Raw genomic sequence first — 17,755 nt, forward strand, 5'->3', positions numbered from 1 at the left:
AACCCTAACCCTGGCCCTAATCCTAAACCTCATATGTCTTCGACATGTTACTGAGAGTCTGTTGGGTGTTCATTTCATCTAAAAGAACCACTCAAAATAATGTGTCACTGTTAAAACATCCACACGATTTAGATAAAATATGAAGCTCTGTTTGAGGCTGAAAGATCAAATATTTTTTCATCAAACCAAAAATATGAAAGAGTGCAAATTTCAAAAACACAAGAGCTGCAGTTTCAATTATAGCCTACATTACCTACAAGTTTTTCTTGAGGAAATTAAACCTGATCCCACAGAACATGTGAACAACCTATAGATGAGAAGCAAGAAGTCCCTAACAGAGAGCTATTACATGACATAATGCCTGAGACACTGTTTATGATAGTTTTGAGAAGGTTATGGCCTAAAATATATTTTAAAATCCATTCATGGCAGAGAGGTATATGAAGGGTGCTGTAAGGTAAAACAGGCCCCTAATCAGTATTTCACCATTGCAAGTAAAAACTCAGAAGACAGGTGCAGGTTCACTGGAAGGTCCACTGGAAGTTTTGCATAGTAAATAAAATGGCTATATGTGAGCTGCAGACATCATGACTCCTGGATCCTATCAGCACCACTGTAAAGCTCTACAAAGCTTTTCTACAATGAACTATTTCACATCAAACCACTCTGAATTACTCTGTTCACGTATCAATGATGGAGTTATGCAGAAATTTTGAATAGGTGGAATTTCTTTTGAGCTCTAGTTAAGATAAACAGTACAGGACACTGTAGTCTTTGGTGGTTTCGGGCTCAGAACTCACATTTGGACGGTTGAGCTGTAATCACAAGAACTCAGTGCCATGGGAGATCATCATCGCCCACACACACACACACACACACACATTTAAAATACATTCAATACTGTAATATACACCGATCAGGCATATCATTATGACCACCTCCTTGTTTCTACGCTCATTGTCCATTTTATCAGCTCCACTTACTATATAGGTGCACTTTGTAGTTCTACAGTTACAGACTGTAGTCCATCTGTTTCTCTGATACTTTGTTAGCCCCCTTTTACCCTGTTCTTCAGTGGTCAGGACCCCCATGGACCCTCACAGAGCAGGTACTATTTGGGTGGTGGGTCATTCTCAGCACTGCAGTCACACTGACGTGGTGGTGGTGTGTTAGTGTGTGTTGTGCTGGTGCGAGTGGATCAGACATAGCAGTGCTGCTGAAGTTTTAAACACTGTGTCCACTCACTGTCCACTCTATTAGACACTCCTACCTTGTTGATCCACCTTCTATATGTAAAGTCAGAGACAGCAGCTCATGTGTGTCAGCATAGTTTGTGTTGGTCATCCTCCAGTTCTTCATCAGTGGTCACAGGATGCTGTTGGCTGGATATTTTTGGTTGGTGGACTATTCTCAGTCCAGCAGTGACACTGAGGGGTTTAAAAACTCCAGCAGCTCTGCTGTGTCTGATCCACTCCATGGGGGTCCTGACCACTGAAGAACAGGGTAAAAGGGGGCTAACAAAGTATGCAGAGAAACAGATGGACTACAGTCTGTAACTGTAGAACTACAAAGTGCTCCTATATGGTAAGTGGAGCTGATAAAATGGACAGTGAGCATAGAAACAAGGTGATCGGTCTATATGCTGCAGCCCAGAACACTGGCGAACAGACTTAGAGTGATATTTAATGCAGTCTGCTCTAAGCTAAGCTTTAAGGCCACAACCAGCATGCAGGTGCCAGGAGAGATGCCGTGCATTCTGGGTTACTGTTCAATGCAGTTGAATTCATGCAGCTAGCTAGTGATCTGCCACATTGTTTGATTCACATTAGCTTTTAGCCAAACTCAGACAGCGCTGCAGCTGTGACAGCCTTGAGGACTCACTTCAGTCCACGTTATTCACACAACAAGGAACTGTTCGGTGAAAAATCTGCTTAACGCCGTTTTCCTCTTACCCCAAACATTGTCTGAAGTTTGCATCTTTAGTTTTGGATTGGAGCAACAAGGCTAATGTAGCTAACAAGCAACAGAGGCTTCTTCACACCACAGATATAAACACATAAATGCTGCGTTGTCTGCTGATCTCAATCTGAGCTTCCACCATGTTGGAGAAGCTTCTGCTTGTAAACAATTTCATGTGTAGGCTATTGAGATACGATGAATTCTCATGATTAAATCAGCCATAACTTCCTTAATACTCATCAAATTTGTTTTGTTATAATCCTCAGACGTTTCTGCATGCTGCTGACGATTTAAATCATAAACATACAACTGTAAGGGCCCAGCCTGCACCGCCGGCCGCCAGCAGAGGGCAACGGCGGCAAGGTGCCATAAGTTCAGGGAACTCCAATTCCCAGAAGCCCTCGGGCTGATTAGGCCCAACCTGGCACACCTGTGGACTCCTCTACTTAAGGCTGCGGCAAACGGCAGTCCTTTGTCACACCTTTGTAGAGGGGTGACCGGTACGGTACTTAACCCAGGTGGGTATTTAAATGGAAAGGAAAGAAAAGTAAAGTAAAGAAAAGAAAAGAGGGCTGGAAAAAACAAAAGAGAGAAATTGCCCCAAAACTACTTAAAAGCCAAAAGAAGGCTTGAACAAGGAACGGCTCCAAGCCATATAAAAGGTGTTTGCTCCACTAAGAGCAAACAGGTGAAACATAAAGCTAACCTTCCTCTCATTACAGAGGAAGTCATTTTAGTTTTATGATTATCTTTTATTTCACTTTTCTATCTCAGCCTTTGTTTGAGCACGCTGCTTTCAGCGTCCCCTTTGTTTGCCTTTTTCCCGCCTTTTTTAATTCCCATTCGTTGAGGTGTTTTTTCCTGTTTTTGTCTGTGCTTCCTGGTGGGGCACAGGTAACTCCTTAGACCGCCAATCAGTACATTGGTGGTTCGAGTCTGGCTCTGGGTCACCTAAACTCCAATGGGCACAATCACCAAATTCACACTCCATCACCCTTTTTCACAGGTTTTGTCTTCTGCACTTGGGTCCGCCTCCCTGCCGCCCTGTAACAATAACTTGCATGGTGCTGTGTTCATAATGTGCCTTGGTTTCTAACTAAACTTTAATAAGGAAGCTGATAAGGCCATAAGAAGTGCTTGAGTGAAATAATATTTAGATTTACATTTATCTGATGCCTGCAGGCAGTGATGGGATCTTTCTTGACCAAAGAGACAGCAGATCAAATGCATCACAATCAACATGTTTATGATCTAGACTTTAAAAACTCTGAATATATTTAGCCATTAATGCTAAACTAGCTCTAAAAAATACATACCAGGTGTAAATACAGGAGTATTTAGGTTAATGACAAGCATGTCTTTTTTTAAAATGACATTTAAAAAAAATCTTATTAAAAAATAAATGATATTTATATCTGCATATATATATTTATAAATGAATTTATATCTGCATATATATTTGCATTTATATATGTGAAACATGTGTGTAATTCATATCCTAAATAAAGTTAGTTTTATCAAAGCTTTCAATTGCATGTTTCAATAATTGAACCTGTGATGATCTGGTTACACAACTTCATTTACTGGTTGTGCCACCTGACTTTTCAGATGAATTTCAAATGAAACCATGACTCAAACCACAACTCAAAAATACCTTTTTTTTTTTTTTTATTTGTGAAAGGGCCTCCGACCTTAGCATTGCGCCATGAAGTGAAATACCCTGGCCCGTCTTTTGTAAAAGTATGTCAGAATAAAAGTTTTTGGTTGTGCTGCCTGACATTTGAGGAACTAAGAACTTGTGGACAAAAGTTTTTCACCGAGTTGAGTACTTTTAAAGTTGAAATGTGGTTGCAAGTTTTCACAAACGAAAACATGCAAAAGTATTTTATTTAGAATTTTATACTACTAAACTGCCTTTTTACTCAACATATATGGCCGGACAGCTGCACCACCTGACATTTTTAGACCTTTGGAGGCAAAAAGAAACTAAAATGAATTTTATATTGAAATTGTTTCACATAAAACAGGTATTATTGAATAGTTTGATATGTCATGCATTTATTCAATTATTTTTAGGTAAAGTGTCAGACTTGGACACAAACAATGCATGTCATGCCAATGACCCACTTCCACTCCAGAGGTAGAGCTTGTAGAGCTGTCATAGAAAACTATCCCAAAGTGCAGAGCAGTTTTCTTTATTTCGACAATTTGCTTCCACCTGCGTACATAAGAAGTGATGAAAATAAATAAAAATAACAGATTTTCTTTAGGATTTTTAGGCATTTAGATTGCATGGATTGTTCTTGGCTGCTTTTCTTTCTATTTTATAACTTGCTCGTGCTGGTTAGCTGTCCAGAGCAGCAGGACAATTATTCAGTCTGCACCTGACGTAAAAAACCTACACTAATTAAAATTAAAACCCCCCCGAAAGACAGTTAATCTAACGTGAATAGTCCATATGGATTACAGTATGATGTACTATACACACAGCACTAACAATCAGTGTAAATATAAAAGTACAACTACTCCACATCAAGTAAACCCTTAATGAGACCCTGCATAGTTCAATAAATGAAATAAGCTTCAGCATCACACAAGCATGAGTGTCGATCTCCATTATATAATCCTATCCCACTTTCTGAGTGCTGTGTGCTTTAGTGTAATTTTGGACTGCCGTTCTGTTAATGTACTGAAGGCAGTCCAGCAGCTGCGTTGACCGCACCTGCTGACGAGCCTGGCTGAAACCAACGCTGCATGTCTGTGATGCAGTTGGCAAATGCTCGCCTCAAACCACATCAAGCTGTTAAGTAATCTCAAATAGACTTGCTTATGTGGTTTCTAATGTAAGCAATTCTATCGGAGTCTATTTGTTTGCAAGTGTATGACGTTCCTTTGTCTCTGAAACTCGACAAAGATACAAAGTTCAGACTAACATCCTCATTGGCTACATTAGCCTCGTAGATTCTTCACCAAACTATTCCTCCAAGGTAAAGAAAGATTTTTTTTAAAATAGAGACAAAGAGAGGAAGGCAAGTAGCAGAGATGGGGATTCATGCTTACTCTTAGAATGTACTGCCTCTCATTCTACACAGATAGATGAGGCAGGTGGGCAAAAAAGGAGGAGAAATATAAAGGGAGATAAAGGGAGAAGATAAGGATTATGCAAAAAAGCACTGTTGGGGAATAAAAAGTGAGTTATAATAGAAACTAATCACTCTCAGTGGACTTCTGTGGCACAGCTGCACCACCTAGTGGCGAATGGCGTTCCATTTGAAGCAAAAACACGAGGAATCTAGCCTGGACATACCCATGTAGCCAAAGCAAGCTAATACATTTGCTTTAAAGGCCCCATGTGGTGGAAAACACTCATTTTTCCTCATTTTTTTTTAAATAAAGGTTTGTTGAAATATATAAATAATGTTACGGTTTCAAAACCCACCATTCACACCCCCATTCATACAGTCCATATATGGAAAATAGGCTGCAAAAACATAGATTTACAGATCAGTCTTAAAGGTGCGGTAGGAAAACTAGCCTGTAATTCTAAGAGATTGCAGGTTGGAAAATGTCATGTAAAAATAAATTATGACTATTTTTGGTTCATTAAACTGCAAAAATGTCATCTGTCTGCAATCTGATCAGCCTTATGAAAATTAAGACATTCTGTATATTTGCTATATTTCCATTCTTTGTTATACTCAGTCATGTACCATCATCTTTAGCTCTAATCACTCTGGACAATCTAACATTTCTTCTTTTTTTCTCTTTCTTTTTATTATGTACACAGATCAGGCATAACATTATGTCTACCTCCTTGTTTCTACGCTCATTGGCCATTTTTTCAGCTCCACTTGCACTGGCCTGAGTGTTGCCCTGGTCTGAGTGGATCAGACACAGCAGTGCTGCTGGAGTTTTTAAACACCTCACTGTCACTGCTGGACTGAGAATAGTCCACCAACCAAAAATATCCAGCCAACAGCGTCCTGTGGGCAGTGTCCTGTGACCACTGATGAAGGACAAGAGGATGACCAACACAAACTGTGCAGCAGCAGATGAGCTATCGTCTCTGACTTTACATCTACAAGGTGGACTGACAAGGTAGGAGTGTATAATAGAGTGGACAGTGAGTGGACACAGTGTTGAAAACCTCCAGCAGCACTGCTGTATCTGATCCACTCAGACCAGCACAACACACACTAACACACCACCACCACATCAGTGTTACTGCAGTGCTGAGAATGATCCACCACCCAAAGAGTACCTGCTCTGTGAGGGTCCATGGGGGTCCTGACCACTGAAGAACAGGGTAAAAGGGGGCTAACAAAGTATGCAGAGAAACAGATGGACTACAGTCTGTAACTGTAGAACTACAAAGTGCACCTATATAGTAAGTGGAGCTGATAAAATAGACAATGAGCGTAGAAAGAAGGAGGTGGTCATGATGATATGCCTGATCAGTGTATTTGAGAAGTAATGAAACCACTTTTTCTTTTCTGAAATTAATACTGATATTTCTTCACTGAAAACAGAGACTCCAAACTTTAGAACAGAACTCTATAGTGGTTTTGCACTGTGTTCTGCTAAACAGAAACAAACTCCATGGAGAAAAACAGGCCAAATCGGATTGGGGGGGAAATGGACTTTGGTTGAGTTTTTGCTTAGTCATTCCATTCCAGGCTGGTGCACAGTAGAAAACATTCCATGGTGCCAGAATTGTGGAGACAATACAGAGAAAATTACAGTTAAGGACTCAGTTACTAACTGTCTTATTAGAGGTGTATTCCAGATAATTAAATGGTTAAGGTGTAAACAAAGTTATTCAGAGTGGTTTAATGTGAAATGCTCTGTACTGGATTGTTCAAAGTGGTGTTGATAGGAACCAGACGTCTTGCTGTTGTAAGGCAAAACAGTCCCCCCCAAAAAAGTATTCATTTATTTATTTATATCTAGTACATATACATATAAAACCGCAGTGCATATTTTGCACTTTTGGTTTTGGATAGTGAATAAAACGGCTATATTTGTGTTGTAGACATCACAACTCAACCCTTAAAAAAAGATGGTTCTTTTAAAGGTTCTTTAGTAAAGGAAATTAATTTAGAACAATGAGTTCTGTATAGAACCATTGCAGGCTTAAATGGTTCTTTGCATGGAGAAAAAAAAACATGCAGTTTTTGAAAATGGTTCTGTATAGCACAAAAAGGGTTCTCCTTTTGTAACAACTTGACATCGCAACCAAAGCAGAACCCTTTTCTGATGCTATACAGAATCATTTACAACAAGGTTCTATGTAGAACCATATACAACCCATTCTCCATCAATCTGAAGGACCATTTCTCCATGCAAAGAACCATTTAAGCACACAATGGGTCTATACCGAACTCATGGTTCTAAATAAAACCAATTCTGTTTATTAAAGAACCCTTGAAGAACCATGTTTTTAAGAGTATAGTTACCCATCACCGCCACTGTAAAGAAATCTCAGTCAGTAAGTTTGTCTGTTTCACAACAAAACACTCTGAATGACTTTGTTTACATCGGAATGACGGAATTTTGCAGATATCTTGGAATTCCACTTTATATATTTCAGAGTAAAGCAGTCATCAATGAGGCTATGATTCATCTGTGTAGTTTATCAGCAAGAATTATTAGGGCTTCTGATGCTGCGATGAGTATTTCAAATCCACAAGACCATCTGCTGCACAGACACACACACACACACACACACACACACACACACACACACACACACACACACACACTCTTTTTTTCTAAAAGCAATAAGAAGTGTTACTTACGTTGTACCAGCTCTGGCTTTTCTGTAAAGCAGAGAGAGAGAGAAAAACGAGTGTGAGAAGGAGGGACAGTTGCCATAAAAACACTGTGCTATCTATAGACACAAACACACACAGTGTAAAGGTCACTGCAGGGTGAGTAGAAGGGCACGTGATCACTGGTTATTGCTAGCTTTTCCTTCTACAGGTCACCAAACGCTGGTCCAGAAACTCTCACCCGCAGACATACATCACACCAAATTAGACTGAGTTTGAACAGCAGTGGAAGAAGGATGAGGAGTTAAAGAGGGTTAAACTGGCTAATAAGCACACAAACCAATACAGGAGAGAGTGGACTGGTCAGTAGAGGGCAGTATAACATCAGAGAGATACAGCCAAAACAACGGAGGAACACTGTTGTGTTTTTGTTTTATTATCATTTTCGATATTTGGTATATTTTGATAGATATGTATGTGTAAATATGTGTACTACCACTGTAGTACATACATAGTGTGTACTACATCCACTACAGAGATTAAACTTCAGTGCACAGTTTTTATTTAACTGCTGAGTTTAACTTATTGGAAAACAACAAATACATAAAATCGAACTTCATAACTGCCAGAATGTTTGACAGGCAAAGTTCTCTGTAGAGGATTGTTCACTTTCATTTTCAATAAAACAACAAAATATGTAATTTGACCAGTGGTGTGCAAAACTATTTCTTCTATTAAATGAAATGTAGATAATAATAAATATAATAATAAATGCTCATTTTTCTTGCTCCTTCTTGATGATGCTTTGGCAATACTGTAATTGAATATGGTCGCACCAGTAAAGCTCACTGAATTGAATTGAATTGAATTGAATTGAATTGAATTGAATGTGCTGTGTTCTTTTGATACTGCAGCACCATACAGTCCACTAGGAGATCAAGAAAGTCTATCGATCCATTTATCATCCATCCATCTAACCATCATTCATCCACTCATCAATCATCCATCTATCCTTTCATCAGTCATCAATGACCCATCAATTATCCATCCATCCATCCATCCATCCATCCATCCATCACTCTTCTAACCATCATCTACCCATCCATCCCTCTAACCATCATTCATCCACTCGTCAATCATCCATCTATCATTCATCAGTCGTCAATGACCCATCATCAATCACCCATCCATCCACTTATCATCCATATGTCCATCCATCAATCATCATCTATCCATCACTTACCTGTCTATCCATCTATCCATCCATCTTCTAACCATCAACAATCCATTTATCCATCTAACCATCATTCATCCATTCATCATTTGTTCATTTATTCATTCATCAGTCGTCAATGACCCATCATCAATTATCCATCCATCCATCCATCCATCCATCTTCTAACTATAAACAATCCATTCATCCATCTAACCATCATTCATCCACTCATCAATCGTTCATATACGAATGCATCAATCATCAGTGACCCATCATCAACTATCCATCCATCCATCCATCCATTATCCAAACATTATCCACCTATCCATCTTTCCATCGATTATTTATTCATTTATCCATCCATCCATCCATCCATCCATCCATCAGATAACATTCATCTGATTTTCCCCTGCCTGTCTTATGTGTTAATTAGTTAACCTGTTATGGCCACAAGCTCTTAGTTAAGTTCCAACTTATCTGGGTTAATGTCACCATTACCACACTGCACACCTGCTCTCATCATTACTCCACTTGCCAGCTCATTTATCAATTCCTTTAAAACAATGTGGGTTTTAGTCTCTAATACTGACCACTGTCCATCCACAAATCTGCAACACTCATTGTTATCAGGATAGGATTATACAGCAGTCGCATTCTGACTGGCGGTTGAAAAAACATTACATGAAGCTCCTGAGTGGCATGACTGTTGCATGCATAAGCCCTATTCTTCAGAGAAAGCTGCTTGATCCCGGTGATGCCGAAGCCATTCGTGGCCAGGAGTCCAAGAAAGCGTAACTGGCCTCACTCTGTCTGGGTGAAAAGGATTCTCCTCTAAGTGTGTTGAGGTCTCTAATGACGTTGCTTCAGCGTCAGTTTGAAAACATATCGAGCCACTTCATGTGTGTCAGAGGAAATGTGCTAGCCTTCACTACCAGTTTGGTAGCACTGTGTGAAGGGGAGACCTAACTAGCGGGTGGGATTCGGCCATGACAAAATTGGGTAGAAATAATAATAATATAATAATAATAATAATAATAATAATAAAAACGCCACACAGCTCCATGGAAATAGTAATCCTTGATGAAGTGAGGCTGAGTCATGTTAAATTGAGATTAAAGTACAAGACTGAATAAATAAACCTATTTTTATCAGCAGCGTCTCACAGGACAACACTGGGGGAAACAATGACATGAACAGGCACAAAAGGAACGCCGCGTTCAGTCTGAGATACGCTTCAGACACTACAATCAGACCCGAGTGGGCTCTGTTGTATCTCTCCTGAACAGAGAGACTGTCTGAAGAGGTGGTCTCAGAGCGATAGCATGGGTCAGTAGCATTAGTGTCATTTAATGAGACAGGAGGGCACACAGGACCCTCTACTGTTCAGTGAGGAGACAATACATATGAGTCAAATCTACTGAAACAAAACAATCAGATGAAGGAAATGTGAGTGGATGAGAGAGAGAGAGAGAGAGAGAGAGAGAGAGAGAGAGAGAGAGAGAGAGAGAGAGAGAGAGAGAGAGAGAGAGAGAGAGGGAGAATGATTGTTTACATACGTAATGTTTTTTCAACAGATTAAACAGCACACGGCTCTATTTGTATCCTGTCCTGAATTTCTCAGAGCTTACACACACACACACACACACACACACACACACACACACACACACACACACTTCTAGTAGGGGTTTTAACACTAAAGGGTTTAATGTGGGCTAATCTGTTAAAGCTGGGCAATGTGTGTGTGTGTGTGTGTGTGTGTGTGTGTGTGTGTGTGTGTGTGTGTGTGAGAGAGAGAGAGAGAGAGAGAGAGATAACAAGACAGGCAAGAAAAGAAAAGTAGAAAGTGAGACCAGTAAGAAATAATTTAGAAAGAAAGAGACAGAATAAAGACAGAAGAGTGAATGAGTGAAACCAAGAAAGAAAAAAAGAAAGACGATAGCAAGACCAGCAAGAAATATTGAAATGACAGCACTATGAAGAGCGAGAAAGAGAAAGAGAGGAGATGAGAGAAAGAGACAGAGAGAGAGAGAGAGAGAGAGAGAAAGAAGAGAGGAGAGAAAGAGAGAGATAGAGAGAAAGAGATGAGAGGAGAGAAAGAGAGAGAGAGAGAGACACAGTGACAGACAGCCGGACTGTAAGGGATTCTATGGGAGGTCAGGGCCTAGGGACGGCCTAGGGGTCAGAGGTCAAACGAGCAGAATGGAAACGCTTACTTTAATCAGGTTTAGTCTGTCATACTGCAGACGAACGAAGACAGGATGAAGTGAACGGAGAGAACAGAAGAACAGACATGAGATGAAGTGGTTAGCAAACAAAAGCGCAGTGGACAATGACGGACAACAGCTGATATGTTATGTCGCAGCAAACCTACAACGAAACACATTCCATATGTGAAAAATAGTTTTGAACAGTGAGACGTCCCCAAACTTTTGATGGAAAATGCAGAATGAAACAGAGGAGAATCAGAGAGAGAGAGAGAGAGTGAAAGAGTGAAAGTGAGCTGTGTGTTTTGCATGAACACTGAGCTTGCTGTAGTGAGCTGAAAGGCCGGGTCAGTGGGTGGGCAGCGGCTCTTTGTGTTGATGTAATGGTGGAAGTCCAGTGAAGCGAACTGAACTGCCAGCCAAGCCTATTCTACTGAGTCTATTCTACTGAGCCCACTGCCGGTAAACAACATCACCGAACCACGCTAATAACACGGGCACATGGTATCAGCTATGGTCAGTGCAGTACAGCCACTGTATTAAACTGCAAAAGAACGAAGGTTTTTAGAGGAGAGTTTCTACTTAAGACATGATGACGGCCTTCAAATGTACACAGTTTTCCCCTTAAACCAGGGGTCAGCAACACGCAGCTCCGGAGCCACATGCGGCTCTTTTACTGCCCTGTTGTGGCTCCACAGCAGAATTAGATTATTAGGTAAAAATAAAATAATCCTCCTTTACAGTAAAATAAAGCTCTGCTGATCGTTCAACACAGTTTAACAATAAATGGTCTTAAATGCTGGAGTTCATGTAGAACTGCTAATTCACCCTTTAGGTTGGTGCACAGACTGCTGGTCAAAATAGCAACACAGATAACAACGCAATCTGGCCTGGCTAGTAGCTAACGAAAAGGCAAAGAGAAAGATTTAAGACGAACATCGATAATTCGGAGATGAATGGACTTATTTTTGTTTATTATCACTCCAGCTGGTTTCCTGATACATTTCATCTGCAACACGAAACTGCCAAACACTGTATAACAAAAACATAATATGAACGAAATCACAGACTTACTTTGCTCTGCTTTAAGCTTCAGCTAAAGCTGCTTTTCTCACATCTCCAGCAGGAAACTTTTCATCAACAGCAGAATAGTTTCTTGTAAAATGTCTCTCAACGTTTGACTCTTTATGAGGCTGAAGTCGCTTCTCATTCGCCAGCTTCTTGTTCTAAATTTCCCATTCCACCTTAATTGGTGCAGCAGTTACATTCTGGCGCCTCAGGCACCATTTAAGGTAGAACAGGAAAATTGGATCAAAAAGCTGGTGAACGAGAAGCGACTTCTGCCTCATAAAGAGTTGAACATTGAGAGACATTTTTCAAGAAGCTGTTCTGTGAGCTGTTGTGAGCTAAAGCTTGAAGAAGAGCAAAGTAAGTCTGTGTTTTTGTTAATATTTGTTAGCCTATACTAGAACATCAGCACATACTGAGACACATTTACAGCCAAGATTATAAAATGGACATAAAATGTGGCTCTCAAGTTGGTTTGATTTTTAATGAAAGGACAAAATGGCTCTTCTTAACATTTGGGTTGCTGACCTCTGACTTAGATCAAACATAGTTGACCAGACAAAACATATTTGGTGTCTGAAGTTTGTGAGCTGCAAGCACAAAAGCTGACAACAGAGGCAGTAGGGAATTTCTAGAGAGGACAACTGCTGGTCTAACTTCAGCTATCTTGGTTAGCCTAGCTGCACTACTTAACTCATAAGTAATTAAGAGTAATAAGTAGGGGTGGGAATCTCTAGGCACCTCACGATTCGATTCGATTACGAATCAGAGGGCTGCGATGCGATTATAAAACGATTATCGATGCATCTCGATGCATCTTTTTTTCTATATAGCATTTCTATTTTCTCACTGTGTGAGCTCAAGTTTCGAGTTCAAGTTTCAAGTTTATTTGTCATTTGCACAACATGTCAGGACATTTATGCATTGAAATGCTTGTGGTGAGGCTCAGCTAATCACTCTACAGAAAGTAAATAAGTAAAAATACAAGAAAAACCAACCGAAAATATATTAAATATACACAAAATATACACAAAATATTTACAGAATGTAGAGACAATATACATTTTAAAGAGACTAAGTGACTCGGTGTTGTTATTTAAAGTGACTTGGTACTTTTAAAGCAAAGTATCTGTAATGATCCATAATGAATTTACTTCAATATCTTTTTTAATAAAACAAATGGAAGTGATGTGGCGAGTGAACTAGAAGGCTTTCTGCACTGCTCTTGTTTGGAGCACGAGAAGCTGCTGCTACTCATCTGCGATAAAATGCGCAGTTACGGTGAAATAAGATCCAGTGGTGATGGATGTCCACGCAGCGCGTTACAGCTATTCTACCCGTTTCTTTAGTGATTTTATAACTTCAGTTTTGGTCTCGTTGTAGAGACGGTGGGGGGGGGATCGCTGTGTCAGTAAAGTATCTTTGAGACGGGTCGTGTGCAACATAGCGCGAAAGCCCTGTTTCGCAACGACTGAGAACCGGCGTGCAGCCTGCAGGTCACATAGCAGCGATGCATTATTCGCATTCATAAGCAGCGCAGTTGGTTTCCTGGTACGTTAAATCTGCAACGAGAGACTGTCACACACTAAAAAGTGGCGAAGCTGAAGTCGCTTCTCTTTCGAATTCTCCCGTTCCACCTTAAATGGTGCCACATTTACATTCGGCGCCTCAGTTAGAATTTAAGGTGGAACGGGTAAATTCGAACAAGAAGCTGGAGAATAAGAAGCGACTTCAGCCTCGGAAAACAGTCGAACGCTGAGAGACATTTAACTGATCAACTTCTGAGGAAGAGTTTTCTGGCGGAGATGGGAGGAAAGCGGCTGTAGGCGAAGCTTAAAGCACAGCAAAGTAAATCTGCGCTCTCGTTTATATTGCTTAGTCTATACTAGGACATTAACACATACTGAGACATACTGGACATTAAATGTTGCGGCTCCCAAGGTGGTCTGGTTTTTGTTGAAAGGTCAAAATGTCTCTTCTTATCATTTGTGTTGTGACTCCTGACCTAACCTGGCTTTAATGCAGAGGGAGCCGGTCGGATTTCTCACTCATCCAGTTGTGTTTTTGTTATGTGCCGCCACAGACTGTCCGGGCGCTGCACTTACCCACTTCCAAGTTCCGCCTTTTGCGTTCCGTCAACATTACGTTATGAATTAAATATTTAGAAAATCGATTTTTGACATTTGTTAATCGATTCAGAGTCGTCCACGTCCGCATCGCGATGCATCTAAGAGTCGATTTTTTCCCGCACCCCTAATAATAAGTATTATTAGTAATAATACGCCTTAGTGTGTAATAAGCCTGGGATTTTAAGGGGTTAAAAAAACGGGTTCTTACTTCATCAGTACACTCGGTGGTCTCATCAAGCAGCATTAGCTTCAAGGATTATTCCATTAACAAAACAAGGATTTTTCATGATGTGGCGCAGAAAAACGTGTATATCGAGTGTTTTACAACAGCATCGGAGGCGGCTCAGCCAATCAGATTTTAGAACCGGAACTACATCTTATAGTGTTGATTTTGCATTTGAGACCTAAACGTCGTGCTGGACTTTCTTTTTGAATCTGCATGTGTGACTCTAATACGTAAGACAGAAAAATTCCCATGTACACCATATTTTCCAATGCTTTTCTTTATGATTAATGCTAATTCTATAAATTTTAACAAAAATAAAGCATTAAAAACTTTAAGACAACGGCTATATGCTTTCATCACTTGTCTGCTACATTAACTCTAGTTTAAAACTAAAGAAACTTCAGACGCCAAATGCATCTTGTCCGATCAACTGCATTTAGGGTAAAGAGACAATTGTGTACATTTGATTATTATTTCAGTATCACTTTAAATCTTAGAAGTGTGACAGGGCTGCACCAGATGGAGTTGTAGTGGGTGGGGCTGAAGGCCTCATCAAGAACACTACTTACACCTGTGTGGTGTGCTTGTGGCAGGAGCATCTTTTTGGTTTTGTTGTTTGTGTCCCGGGCAGTTTGGTTTTAGGGCTGGTTTTCTTTTGTTCTTTTGGGCATTATGCTTTATTTGTTTATTTTGTTATTTTGGCCTACAGTTTTTGTCCTTGAGATTTTTGCAAATAAAATGACAAATAAAAGGGAATCACACAGTGAATAAAATGAAAAAAATGATTTTAATAAGAAATAAACTTAAGGATCTGGTGCAAAAATCTCAAGGACAATAACCGTAGTCCAAAATAACAAAATAAACGGAAGAATAATGCCCGAAAGAACAAAAGAAAACTGGCCCAAAAACCAAACTGCCCAGGTCACAAACAGTTAAACCAAAAAGATGCTCCTGCCACAAGCACACCACACAGGTGTAAGTAGAGTTCTTGAGCCCCACCCACTACAACTCCACCTGTAACGGCACAGGCCTGTCACAGAAGAATGGAACGAGAACAACATAGAGGTGGGCAATATGACTGTATTTAATTGTAATTATGATCAATTTTGTCACAATACAATTTAATGAGCATATTGTGAAATTCCTCAGTATTTAAAGAACACTGACCATCTGAACGCTTCTTTACAAAGTAAGCATCAAGTCCAGCACAGTTTGTCACTGAATAAAAATCATCGTAGTTGTAAGTCTATTATTATTATTATTATTATTATTATTTTTAATATTATAGTATTTTGGCCACTACAGGTTCTATTTTGTCTGTTCCAACTGTTTGCAAGCTCAGAAAAAAAATAAATTTTATGATGTATATCGTGTATCATGAAAATATTACGTGATATCATTTTTTTGCCATATCACCCACCCCTAGAACAAAGCTAACATGCTAACAAAGACAGGCTACACACAGGACAGGCATAAATACACACAGAGAGTGAGAGGTGGGTGGGCAAGACAGACGACACCAAAATTGCCGGTGGTCATTGGTGCACCACCGTACAGGACGATAATGAAGAGATGAGAAAAGAACAGAAAAGAGAAAATGCTTACTTTGGACAGTCGCTTGTGAGACTAGCATGCACCGAGGAGAAAAACAAAAGAAATCAGAAAGCACGATGCAAAAGAACAGAGCGACAACAACGAATAAAGTGAGAGAGAAAGCAAAGAGTTATTTGTAGAGACACTGTTTCATATCAAAGCATGACACTGAACAAAAAACAGCAAGAGAACTTAAAGAACTTAACATGTAATAAAAAGAGAACAAAGCAAACAAATAAGCAACGACTGGAAGACATACAAGGATGGAAATCTACAGAAGACAGAAAGGGGTATGATATGATTTATGAACTGACGACTAATACTACAATGTGAAATGTGTTTTAGTCTTGAAACTATGACTAAACCCAAAAAATGCTAGCAAAATGGGCAAAATCTGATTCTGCTTATGTTAATCATAAACACCATTAAATGGAGGCTGATATTTGTTAAAATAGAATTAAACACATCAGTGTATAAACAAAAGAAGTTACCCACATGACACATCCTTCCACCTGTCCATCCATTCATCCATCCCTGTCCTTTCTGATTACTTGCATTTTGTCTAATCTCTCATAAACAAAGCTCATTGTATAATATGGGTGGGCAATATGACAATATGTTATAATTATCTGACAAATTACATCACAATAATAATCCTTTTTGAGTATATTATCATACACCGATCAGGCATAACATTATGATCACCTCCTTGTTTCTATGCTCATGTCCACACCCTGCTGTGGCTGATCCACTCAGACCAGCACAACACACAGTAACACACCACCACCACATCAGTGTTACTGCAGTGCTGAGAATGATCCACCACCCAAATAGTACCTGCTCTGTGAGAGTCCATGGGGGTCCTGACCACTGAAGAACAGGGTAAAAGTGGGCTAACAAAGTATGCAGAGAAACAGATGGACTACAGTCTGTAATTGTAGAACTACAAAGTGCACCTATATAGTAAGTGGAGCCGATAAAATGGACATTGAGCGTAGAAACAAGGAGGTGGACATAATGTTATGGCTGATCGGTGTATAACCAGTACTAGAAAACTGAAACAACTATATGTTTCATCAAAAAGACAGATTTACACCAACTATTGACAGTCTGTACACAACAACAACACAACAGTGTACAGTAACTGCATAAACAGTACAGTAACCAGTACCTGACCTACTAATTTTTTTTTTTTTAGATTTTACCAATTATTTGGTATTACCATCTGTTCCTTCTTAAATAGTTTGTTCTCACAAATGTTCAATGCATTATTTGTGTAAAAATCACATTTTGTCATTCTGTCTGTTCCAACATGTTTACAAACTCATAAAAATGAAATATCATGACTTTAAATGGGATTTACACTGATTATTTAAAGTTTCTACATGAGTGTCATTAAAACAAACACAGTAAACAAAGTAACTCAGAAGTGGTTTGATGTGAAATGTGCCATTCTAGAGAAAAAGTAATGAAGTCAGAATTGCTCACAGTGGTGGTGATAGGAACCAGACGTCTGAGCCCCCTACAAGCTCCATTACAGAAAGTTATCATATAATATGGTTATAAATACCAGAGGTGGAAACAGG

At 39.6% G+C, this 17,755-nt stretch overlaps 1 protein-coding gene across 1 annotated transcript in view; it reads right to left on the minus strand.

The window, feature by feature from the left end:
- The window catches only part of gramd1bb (GRAM domain containing 1Bb), a 69,065-nt gene that overhangs the window by 33,060 nt on the left and 18,250 nt on the right, over positions 1 to 17,755 (minus strand). The window contains exon 3 of the mRNA XM_036584813.1: positions 7,758 to 7,778. Coding sequence (XP_036440706.1) covers positions 7,758 to 7,778 — 21 coding nt within the window. The remainder of the gene's footprint in view (positions 1 to 7,757; positions 7,779 to 17,755) is intronic.

The sequence above is a fragment of the Colossoma macropomum genome, unplaced genomic scaffold (genome assembly GCF_904425465.1).
Source record: "Colossoma macropomum unplaced genomic scaffold, Colossoma_macropomum, whole genome shotgun sequence".
NCBI lineage: Eukaryota > Metazoa > Chordata > Actinopteri > Characiformes > Serrasalmidae > Colossoma > Colossoma macropomum.